General features: G+C 34.8%; 1 protein-coding gene across 1 annotated transcript in view; it reads right to left on the bottom strand.

Annotated features, from left to right (window-relative positions):
- Positions 1 to 12,924, bottom strand: part of ARIH1 (ariadne RBR E3 ubiquitin protein ligase 1) — a 117,249-nt gene that overhangs the window by 46,464 nt on the left and 57,861 nt on the right. The window contains exon 3 of the mRNA XM_065871591.1: positions 3,784 to 3,928. Within this exon, the coding sequence (XP_065727663.1) occupies positions 3,784 to 3,928 (145 nt within the window). The remainder of the gene's footprint in view (positions 1 to 3,783; positions 3,929 to 12,924) is intronic.

Below are 12,924 nucleotides of genomic sequence, written 5' to 3'. Positions count from 1 at the left end.
TTCCTCCTCCTCTGATATATTTGTTCCCTTACTACCTTGTATTTACCTACTTGGCTCCCTGGGTCTTTCCCTGATTCCGGGGATCAGATCATCTATTCGTTAAACTTACCCCTGTTTATATCATAAATATATCTGACCACAAATACACTAAAAATATATAAAATATTATCTACAACAGAAATTAATGGTGCTGAAGAAAAAGAACTGAAAAAATACATACTCTTAAAAGTTTCATTTATCTCCACTATTTACAGATAGCAACTAATGTCAAAGAAAAGAACATTAAGAATTATCTTTCTTCTATCAGAAGTTGCCCATATAATCTCTAAACTTAAAGTCATTTTGTTCATAAAAACTGAGCAAATAATCAGGGCACCAGTTCCCTCATCTGTAAAATGGAATGAGTTAAAAAGGAAGATAGAGGGCTTCCCTGGTGGCGCAGTTGTTGAAAGTCCGCCTGCCGATGCAGGGGATGCGGGTTCGTGCCCCGGTCCGGGAAGATCCCATGTGCCTCGGAGTGGCTGGGCCCGTGAGCCATGGCCGCTGAGCCTGCGCGTCCGGAGCCTGTGCTCCGAGGCAGGAGAGGCCACGGCAGTGAGAGGCCCAAAAAAAAAAAAAGGAAGATAGAGCACAAAGATTCAGAAGTGCCCCAGGAATGAGGAAGCCAAGGGTAGACAATCATCACAATCTTCAACTTTGCTTTTATCTATTTAACATACCTTACTCTTAGAAAATACAAATTATTTATCTCATAAAAATAATATGGTAGCCCAAGCTGTATTTCCTAGTAGAGCTAAATCTTATGCTTTGATTCAAAAGAACATATTATAAAGTGAGTAAATGTTGCCAGGACCAGGAATCCCCTGAACTGGCCACAACACAAGGGGGCAGAGGGATGGGGGAGGAATCTCTGAACTTAAAGAGTGTTCCAAAATCTCAGGAAATTGTTTTTAAAGAAGAGACCACCCAAAATAGTTAACTCCAAAGTATTATAAACTAAGCTGTCAGAAGCATTTACTTAAAATCTGTTTTCATGTGGTACCGTAATAAAGCAAAGTTGCTTTCTAGGGGAAAGGTATCAAAGATACACAATAATAAAAGGCTAGTATCAGCGTTTGAAGAGAGTAGTAGAAACTGAAACATGGGAGTTATTTAAGCAATGTAAGTAAAGAAATCATCCATCCAATTAATAAAGCATGAATGAAGAATCTCAGGTGACATTTACTTGCAAAACTGAAGAGGTTAAAATTATCCTTCTTCATTAGCCTAAAAACTGTGAGAAAAGAAGTCCTAGTTTCACCATGATTACTTTTTCCTAACACGGTTTCCTTAACACTTTAACTTACTTTCCAACCCATGCTGCTGTTTGCTTTTCCTGTCATTTACATAGCCAAACTTCCTTTAAAAGAGTAATCTGTTTATATTTATTGCTTCCCCTTCCTTTACTACTTTCAAGTCAATAATTCTTCGGCCCATGCAGTTTGGTTTCCCATCTTACCACAATACTTAAAATATTGATAACTTTCCAGGATCATCAGTCAACTTCTTGTTGTTAATTCCAAACTCACCTTTCAATTCTTTTCTCTGAAGCTAGCACTGTTTACCATTCTTGGAACTGCATTCTCTTCCTTTGGCTTCTGTATTTCCTAGTTTACCTAACTACCACACCTTCAGAGGTTAGTTCAAATGTCAGTGTCTGTGGGAAGTTCTCCCTGATCCAAAACTGGGTTAGGTGTCTCTCCAACATGTTCCCACAGTATCATGCCCTATCAAAGCACTTACCATTTTTTCTGACTATGTCATTTTACTTATCTGCCCAGCTAGCCTGTAAATTATCTAAGGCAGGCATTATGCCTTTATTCTCCGTTGTTTCTAAAGCTTAGAATTGTGCCCGGTGTGTTGAATGATTGAATGAATAAATAGTGGTTTCTCCATTATCAGTTACAAGTGCAAGCACAATTTACACTGCGAATATCTACTCATGATTTTCAATTCTGATTTGTTCAGACTGCCAATACCAAGGGCACTGAGGAAGTTACAGGGGTTATTTGCAAGCAGCTAGCTTCAGTACTCGAATTACATTTAAGATTTAAACTAAGGAGGAGCTGCTATAATAGAGTGCCAAGGGAAATGCCAAGGAATAAGGAAACCTTGTATAAGCTGGGACAAATTATTTGGGTCTCAGTATTACCTCACAGAAACATTTATAAACTGTAAACACTACACAAATGTCAACTATTAAAGAAAGATGATAAAATGGTCAAAACATGAAATTAATGTATTTTTAATAGGAGTGCTGATTGTTCTTTTTAAATACTTAAGTTAGGATTGTGATTTAAGGAGAGGGAAATGAATAAATAGTAGTTTCAGGCTGATAGAGATTTGAAAGAATATCTTATTCAATTTATTTGAAAGATTAAAAACACTGAGACCCAGCAAGATTAGATGATTTACTACCCAAAGCCAAAAAGCTAGTGTCAGAGCTGTGATCAAAACTTGAGAATTTGGAAATTCAATTAAGCATTTTACCTACTAAATTATTTTAACTCTGATTTTCCATTTCTCTAAGAGCATATAATTAACTTTCTTTTAAAACTTCTTTTCTAAGCACTTGTATGTGTAAACAAATTAATTTCCTTCAAATGGGAACCTTTAGAGCTACACGTTAAACTCTAAGATTAACACTGAAAAACCTTCAATATGTAAAAATATATAACATAGGTGACAATGACCTGGTATACACTAATTACTAGAAAAAGTTGCTTAACTATTAGAGAATATGAACATGGTAGTTATAATTGTTGTATAATTAAATTATTCTTAGATATCCTGAAACATCTTAAGAGGTGAATTCCAAGTAACTAAACCCCTTTTTTTGGCCACAAATGTAATTTTCCTATGGTTACTAATAATGTGCCTTCATAGGAAGACTATGTTTATTTAAGCCTAAAATTTCTTCACTAGATACCCCAAAGTTAATCATCTAAATTCAATAGGTTTTTAAGAGTGATACTTGTACTAAAGAATCTCCGTTAGAATGGATCTGTGTGAAAATCCTGAAAACCCTGAAAGCTCCCTAGTGAAATAGCATTAAAGACATTTTATAAGTGTTTTGGATATTTATTCTAAAAACTTAGTTTTAAATCTATTTTAATTTGGATGGAAAATAATTCTGTTTGCTGCCTATTTATTACACAATTCTCTCACGGTGGTAATATAAAATGGAAAAGATTTAAGTGTGTAATGACAACTTGGACAAGTTGCTGCTTTAAAAAGCAACTGGGGGCCTCCCCTGGTGGTGCAGTGGTTAAGAATCCTGTCAATGCAGGGGACATGGATTCGAGTTCTGGTTGGGGAAGATCCCACATGCCGCGGAGCAACTAAGCCCGTGCGCCACAACTACTGAGCCCGAGTGCCTAGAGCCCGTGCTCCGCAACAAGAGAAGCCACCGCAATGAGAAGCCCACGCACTGCAACGAAGAGTAGCCCCCGCTCACTGCAACTAGAGAAGGCCCACAAGCAGCAGCAACGAAGACCCAATGCAGACACACACACACACACACACACACACACACACACACACACACACACACAGAGCAAATGGGGGAGGACTGAGAGAGAACAAGCTCTTACTCTTTCTTTTCCTTTCTTTATCCTTAATATATTGATAGGTTACTGCTTTGCTACAATCCCAGACTCCCAGATCTTCCTTTATTTAAATAATGAAAAGTTGATTTACCCTTAATACAGAGTCAGTGCTAGCCTTAAACTACCAGATACTCACCGAGTTAGGGTAGTTCAAGTAGCAGATCTGACAAGGCATATCCTGTGCTGATGACCTTGTATTCATCTGGCGTGTTCGAGACTTTTTACTTGGATTAATTACATGACACTCAGCAAAGAGCTTCTCCAGGTTTCCATCAAAGTACCTGCATTATTTAAACAGAAAGGATGAGAGCCCAGCAATAGCACACTGTTAGAGCTCTCCAAAAACCTGATTTTCTATAGGGAAAGTCAATGAAGTAAATTAAACCAAAACCATAACCTTTCTGGCTCAGAAGAAATAAGCTGTATGGCTACAAACTGTAGCATACAGAAGCATATGTGTATGAAAGCAGATTGAATTTTTGTTGCTATTTTGACACTGTTTAGTTTGTTTCTATCATGAGAGGTTAAGCTATTAGTAATATTAACAACACGACAATTAAAACCTAAGGATGAAAGTTGTACTATCTCTTAAGTGGAACCTTATGAAGAGTAATGGTATTGCAGAAGGCTAGGCTATATTTTATACCAATGAATTCATTTTATTAATAATTTTAGTTATACCAGTTTAAATATATTAGCAAGTAAACCACCTATAAAGCATACCTTATCCCACAAATCATTTAAAAAACGAAACTATTACATGTGTCTCATTCTACAAAAGACTTGCTTTCTAAATATTCTTTTAAAATAGTTTTTAATAGGAAAAGGGAAGAAGGAGGAAACAAAAAAATGTATCTTTAGAAGTTTTTATATCGAATAATCTATACATTAGCTTTTTCATAAAATATGTATCTAAATATATAGAAGTAGTTCACCATCTAATATGTCAACAGCATGGTATGGCAAGTACTAGCTACAGAGTTTCAACTGAACTGTAAATTTCTTGACAGAAGACAGTGGTAAATAGCACAATATCTACCATTAATCCAGTTAAGACATGGTCTTTGGCCTCCTGAAATATCTTAATATTCTAAATGGAAAAGCAATAGATAGAAAAACTTTCAATTTGTGAATCAATATAACCAGCAAAAATATTAACATGGAATCTGATCAACTTACTTTTTAGCTTGTTAAGTCTAGGTTTAAATAACTACAATGTTCTTTATATATAAACAGGAGGTTCTCAAGTTAAAAATAATCGATACCCAAGAGATTCTCAATATTTTTAGTGCAAGTCTTGTTCAGGCTTTGTTCAAAGCATTTGCTACATCTCTGGAAAATCACTCATGAGAACAAACCACATCACTCTCCTAAGACTGATAAATATCTTTTTATAAATACTTTGACTACAGTTATGTGTCAATGAACTGGTCAAGTTATCAATCAAAATGTCAACATGTTATAAAAGGGGAACTCATATGAAGCTGTCCCTGATCAAAATATAAAGAGCAGATAAATCAAATGCTCTCCTACAAAGGTTATCTCTGAAAAAAACCTAAGATGTAAGTTTTATCTGAAAAACAGAAAACGTATGAAGCTAACACTTAGTATGAATAGGTAAACCAACTAAACCCCTTGTTTTTATAAAAAATATATTCATGTTCACAAAAAAAGACAAACTCTTGGTATCTAAAGCTTAACTACACAAAATTAGCAACTCCTAATACTTTGGTGAACAGACTAGACAACATTCTATGAAAATATAGACAGACATGTGCATATTTCATGTAATCTCATATTCTAGGCTTATTACCTGCTTTCTTCACTGAACAATATGTAACATCTTTGTCATGAGCATGGGTGGGTCTACAATATTTTTCATTGTTGCATAATATTTCCCAGCAGGCATATAATTTACTTAACCAACCTTATACTGAAAGACATTTAGAGATGTTCCACATATAACAATCCTAGATTTAAATCTTGTCCCATTTGATGGGGGGGAAATAATTAGACCTAACTTGCATTTCTTTATTAGTTAAGCTGAACTTCACTAATTTTTCTGTGAAGATTTTGCTATTATTTTATGAGTTCAGTATGTAAACAGGAAGAGTAACCCCTTTGTTTTATGGATTGCTTTCTTCCCACAGCTTCTAACTTGCCTTTGAATCCTGCTTAATGGTGTTTAATTGCCCCTTTTAATTTTTATGTAGGCAAATTTACAATGCGACACTGTTGTGATTTATGGATTTCATATGAAGTTTTTAAAAAGATCTCTATACCCAAAGACTATAAAAATTCATTCATGATTTAGGTCATTCCTTTAAACTGTTTCCATTAAAACTGTTGATCCACATGGAAATTATTTTTGTGTAGTAAGGGGGAAAGCAGGTATTCCATTTTATTTTAAGCCAAATGTCTAACCATTTACTTTAGGTCTCAGCTTAAACTGCACTTCCTCAAACAAATCTTCTTCGACAGCTCCTCCCCCTCCAATTAGGTAAGGTTCCCTTGTATTACATCCTCACAGTACTTTGTACTCCAGTGCAACATATCACATTACTAACTCTGTAATCACCATTTTATGTTTTTCCTGCTAGAATGTAAACCCCATGAGGACTATTTTATTACTGAGGTAGCCCTAGTACCTAGAAGAATCTTACTATAAGCGTTCAATTTCTTTTTAAAGAAAAGAGTGACTTCTTAATGATACCTGATAATAAATCTGAATTCCTTTATTTAGGAATATTTCTTAAAGATAGCAATATATTAGAGTTTATAGTTTTTGGTCCATTATAGAAGGCAAATAGCTTTCAAATACAGCCCAGGTAAACAGAATGGGGAGTTGAAGAATCCACTCATATTGCTGATCACAGCAGACAGGCCTAGAAATTTCTTTCATTTAAGTTCCATTTTACAGAAATGTAACATTTTAAAATTTGTTCTTTATTTTTATTTATTACTTGCTTTGTCCACCAATGACTCTGCTATGGTTTTCTGAAAGATACTGAAGTCTAATTTATTTTTACTAAACATAACTTAAAACGGGTACTTAAACCTATTTCGCCAACTTTCAATAATACATTGATTGTCCTTGTATTATATGACCCTACACTTAACCCTATAGTTTTGTTTGGAACTTCCTGAAGCTTTTCCCAGTTGATTATCATTTTACATAATTTTTTCACTTATTACACTGTTTTGACATTATATAGCTTTTCTTTCAAGAATAGTAAAAACTGCTTTTTGTTTCCTAAGCTTGATAGCCGTAATTAATTACTTAGACATAATTAAAATGTTTAATTGTATTCAAATGCTCACTTTGGCCAAAATCCTACCCACCCTACCCCCAATATTCTCTATACTGACAGCCTCCATTTTCTTTTGGTACCCGTTGTTATTGAAGTCTGTGATCAAAATAATTCTCATTTTATAATTCAAATCATTTTTCAACTGACAGGTATACAAGGTTTCTTCATTCTTTAAGTTTAGTTCTGTACAGTTTATCTTAGCATTTAACTTTCTCTTTTGAAATGCCATTCAGGTAGTAATTACTTCAAGAGCTTTTAGTTATTAAGACCGGCTTGATATGTACCCAGCCTTTGCTAATTTTCCTCCTTGTCTACCATCTACTAATTCCTTCTTTGTCCTTTTCTTCTCTTACGTATCTCCATTTTCCATAGTATCTGCTCTATTTCTTGCTGTTGCCAATGTGGTTTTATCTTCTGCAAGATTACTGTTTGTCCCTTTATTTTTTTTCTTAGTTCTGTCCGCTTCCTTTTCCTCTTGTTCTGTTGTTTCACCAATTTATCTTTGATCCCTTATCTCATAGAGTCTATGTTTACTTTAATCTTCTTAAAAGAACAAAGAAGGTTTTTTCAGCCTGCTAATTATGATCGTTTTCTTAAGGACTGCTACTATGCTCAAGAATACAGGTGGATTCTTAACTCCCCACAGTTTGTATACCTGGTCACTATATATTTGAAAGTTCCTTCAGTTTGCTGGCTCTTACATATACTCTTGCCTGTGAAAAACAGACCAAAATGAAGAGAGACTAATTCAGTGTGAAGCACTGAGGTTCAGGTACCTTGTTTAATGAGTTAACACACATATTTCTCTCTGCTTCACTGACTTTGGTCAACAGCTGCAAAGATTATGGCAGGACACTGCTGCCCTCCTTTCCTGCAAAATTTGCCCATCCTTTTGAGAAAATCATACCGATGAAAAGAAAAACAGAATAGCAGTGTGGTTTTTCCTTCAGTCCAGCCTTTCCACGGTGGGGCAAGGGCATGATTAGAGTATCCCCACCCCATCTCTCACATGGCTTAGATTAAAGATTTTTAGAATGGCTGGGAATTCCCTGGAGGTCCAGTGGTTAGGACTCTGTGCTCTCACTGCCAGAGCCCTGGGTTCAATCCCTGATCAGGGAACTAAGATCCTGCAAGACCCAAAACCAAAAAGATTGTTAGAAGGGCGATTTGAGAGGTTCTTCAGTAGAGATTATAAATCCTCTTCTCTCTCTAAGGTTCTTTCTGTTCATTCAGTATGTTTATATAAATATAGTTAAGCAAACTGGCACTTAATCAGCCAACCTTCCAGAAAATCTAGATCTTAATTTTTCATTTTCCTTGACTATTAGACAGAAATACACCACATAACAAGAATTAAATTTCAAGGCAGGAGGAATTACAGCTTAAAAACTATGTCTGGTTATGGAGAGAGGAGAAATGGCAGGTGGGGTATATCACTGGCTAAAGTTTCTTCTTGAATTCTGAATGACTAGCATCACTGTTTGCCATGTCAATATTTGTCATTATGAGTTTATTTTAAAAGCCACTAGGGCTTCATACTTCATAAAAAGATCACTGTTGATGTTGTACTTATTTTCACAACAAAATCGGAAAAGCAAAACTGTTAAGCTAATTTAAAGTTATATACTGGGCTTTTCTACTGCTTATTTTTGAGTTACCAGAGTTCAATTCTCCTTATAGGTCTTTAATGCTCCCATATATTTTTATACATCACTTATCTACTACTATAAGCCTGAGAGAGAGCTAAAACACACAAACATATGTATGAAAATTTATAAAAATAATTTCATATATATATATACCTCCACAAATAAACATGTATAGAAGTAAATGAACTTTTACTTCTAAATAACCAAATAATTTTTGTTTCACATTCTCATGTGGCATTTTATGGGTACCAGACTTCAATTTCAAAAGGCAACAAAACAGTTACAATTATTCTATACTTTATGTTCTGACAAAGCACTAAAAAAGATCTGTGACATCAACATCTCTTCTAGAACTGCCATTTCAACCATCCTTTGCCCCATTAACCTGCTTCTAAACGGTGTAATTCTTTCCACTTTTAGAAAAGGTATATTTAAGGAAAAATATCAAAGGTGCAAAGGAAAAGATTTTCATTTATATCTTAAGAATGAATAAAAACTGTCATATTTATAAAAAGCAAAAATAATAATGAATGAAAACATGTCTTAAACCAGCAAAACGGAACAAGAGAGTAGACACACCAGGAGATAAGGCTTTCTCCAGTCTTTACATATAAACATTATTTTCAGAGCTTATTCCTCATCTTCCATAGAAAGAAGCCAGTAGACCTAATACTGTATGGTAGTATATGCAAGTCATTAAGAATTACTGAAGAGTTCTTTTTCTTTTGGGGAATGAGATTAGAACTGATGATTTGAGCACTATTTTTCATTTACAACCCCCTTAAACCTTAAAATAAAACTTAAAACCTTTCAATAACTTTAATCGTGTTACTTAGATAAAAATTTAAATTTAAAAAGGGCTCCTGAAGTAGAAGGTAAACGTTAAACATATTAGAAGATTTACCACATTCTTTGTGGTTTTTAAAGGTATTCTTTCAAAAGGACTAAAATTAGAATGTAAGGTTAACTAGCAAACACATGAACCTCTACTAAGTAAAGTTCAGAATTCCAGAGAACTAGTTAACTAAGGATTTAGGGATAGAAAATCTTTTTTTCTAAGGAAGACTTTTGGTCCTCGTAAGAAAAAAGATCTAATGAGGACATACACAAGTCTATAAAAACTTGCTTTCAAAGTTTTGGGATTTTTATGCTAGTCTAAAAGATAAATTTAGCTCATATTTTAATATTATTATACATGGTTTATAGCTAAGTAAATGCACTGATTATGTATTTTTAAGAAAGAAATACTTTTTGAGATTCTGATAGATTTTTTTCCCCTATAGGGGAAAATGCAACCTAAAACAAAACAAAACCAAAAACCCAGCAGGACACTAAAAAAAATCTCCTGAGCTTGCTTACTGCTAAACAAAAGACCACTTGACAAAAAAGTTACTAAATACTGATAATATTACTTTCAAGTTGCAGTACAAAAATCTTATTCTATAATTTTTAAGAACCTTTCTGTGTTCTTCCATACTTTATCCTTTTGGTTCTAAGCCTTGATGAAGGCAAGTGTATTAAGAAAACTAACCACAGCGAAACAGATCTAAGATAACTCCATCTAGGCTTGAATTAGCAAAATCATAACAGAAACACAATAACTATGCCATCTTCCAAAAAGGCTCCCATTCCCATTTATTACAGAACAATTTAAATACACAAAAGCCAAAAGAAAAATAACTTGAACTCCCACATACCCACCATCCAGCTTTATCTATTATTAATATTTTGCTAATTAAAAGACTTTTTGGAAGAACAAGACTTCATTCTCATATGAACTTTCAAGGCAGATCTGAAACTACGCCGGACATTGTAAGAAGAAGCTAATAACTAACTATCCCCTTCATAACAGAGAAGAGAGAACTCTACACTAGAGGCCTCAGAAGACACAGATGCTCGTTTCACTGGGTATTGCAGCCACACTTAAATCCACATGTGTCATCTTCACTGGTAGTTGTCCATGTTCTTTGGCTTGATTATGATTATTCCAATTTACCAAGTTCTTCTAACCTGAAACCCCTGGCACTTCAACAACTGTACAGTACCCAAAACATTCTAACTTATTTACACATGCTCATTCTCCTCCCCTGAGGATCCAAAGCTTTTACTAATTTCTCAAAAGAGACCATGGCTCTCAAGAGACCACGGCCCCCAAAACGACAAGAACCAATACTATTTTTTAAAACTATGTTCTACTTTGGGCTTCCCTGGTGGCGCAGTGGTTGATGAGAGTCCGCCTGCCAATGCAGGCGACATGGGTTCATGCCCCGGTCCGGGAGGATCCCACATGCCGCGGAGCGGCTGGGGCTGTGAGCCATGGCCACTGAGCCTGCGCGTCCGGAGCCTGTGCTCCGCAACGGGAGAGGCCACAACAGTGAGAGGCCCACGTACCGCAAAAAAAAAAAACTATGTTTTACTTCAAAGAAAACAAAGACAGTGGTTTCTGTGCCCTCTGTCCAGAAACGTGCATGCAAGGGAAGTCTACACACTCTGCTCTGCTCAGCTCAATGGTCTTTTCCTCCTGTTACACATGAACAGCACAACTCAGTAAATAAAATGAAATAAACTACTTGTGATTTATGCAATAATGGGTCTGATTCCAATTAAAGACAAAAATGATTTCTTTGAGTACAAAAAGAAATACCCTTTTATTATTCTGATAATGGTGTTTCAATAATATTTAATGGAAGCCCACAGGTTGTCAATGTTACGAGCCTATAAACCAAAGTATGTTTAAAAATCTCGCTAGGCTAAAACCAAGAATAAGCTATCAAAATATGAGACAGTATATAACTAAGATCATGTTTACATAGTTCCCTCGCAGATTAACCAACCATATGTGGGAACTGTGCTAGTTAAGGGCAACGTTAATTGCTTTGACTAACGGAAAGAGACCTACAGCTATTTGCAGTATGTCATTCTAAGTATGCAAGAGGTAGGAGGAGAATGCTTAGGGAATTATAGAAAATAGTACCTAACTTCAGGAAGTCAAAATGACTTAATAGTAAATGTGATAAGAATTCAGGGAATAAGGAGATCCAGGGGGCATCATACAACCCAGAACAAGAACTAGAAAACTGCTAGTACTTCAGAAACCCTCCAAACAACCCTTTCTCAGTAACAAGCTCCTTTTTCCCCCAGAGATAATCACTACCCCATTTTTCTTTATAGTTTTACCACCTAAATATGCACCCTTAAAGAAGATAACTTATTTTTGCCTGTTTTTGAATTTCATATAAATAGAACCATATAGGGGATAAGTATTCTGTCGAATTTGTTTTCCTTTCACTCAATATAACAGTTTTTAAGATTCATCTATGTAGTCACTCGTAGCTCTAGTTCATTTATATTTAATTGCTGAACAGTTATATAAATATACCACAATTGTGTATCTATCTATAGACATTTGGGTTGTTTGTAGTTTGGAGCCGGTATGGGTAACGCTGCTATGAACATCCTTATATACAACTTTCAGTTTAGATATGCGTATTTCTTTCTGTTAGGTACATATATCTGTGAGTGGAATTACTGGGTCAAAGATATGCATGTAAATGCTAAGAGAAAAAAATAAAAATTTTACATTTCGTTCTAAAATCATTTATTTTAACAACTTATCTGTAGACTCCTTTGGATTTTCAATGTAAACAATTCATATCATCTGTGAATATTAACTATTTAGCATCTGCCTTACAACCATTATACTTTATTATTATTATTTTCAGTATACTACTGGCTAGGATCTCCTTCAGTATGAAGTGAATGTTGAACATAAGTGAAGATAACAGACATCCATGTCTTGAACTCCATCTAAAAGAAATATTTTCAACATCTCAGCATGAACTATGATATCTCCTACAGATGTTTTTACAGATTTATTAGATTAAGAAAGTTCCCTTTAATGCCCCATTTGCTAATGGTTTCTTTTTAAAATCATGAATGATTACTAATTTTTAGCAACTGCTCCTCTGCATCTACTGAAATATTATTCTCATTAATTTGTTAACTGACCAACCATATTTAATTGTTTCAGGTTAAACCAACCTAGCATTCCTGGGATAAACCTCAGCAGGCCATGCTGGAATATTATCTTTTTTATGTATTGCTGAATTCAATTTGCAAATACTTTGGGTTTTTGTTTCCTTTTGTTTACATCTATTTACATGATAAAACCTGTAATTTTTCTTTGGGTTTTTGTATCAAGATTGTGATAGACTTAAGAAGGTAAAGGATCCTCTTTTTCTGTTTTCTAATATAAAGTTATATAAGGTTAGAGCTACTGTCTCATTAAATGTTGGTAGAAATTTCTAGTATATCCAT

The sequence above is a fragment of the Phocoena phocoena genome, chromosome 2 (assembly GCF_963924675.1).
Source record: "Phocoena phocoena chromosome 2, mPhoPho1.1, whole genome shotgun sequence".
NCBI classification, from domain to species: domain Eukaryota; kingdom Metazoa; phylum Chordata; class Mammalia; order Artiodactyla; family Phocoenidae; genus Phocoena; species Phocoena phocoena.
Note: the sequence above shows the minus strand (reverse complement) of the source record. Positions and strands in the feature narration are given on the sequence as shown.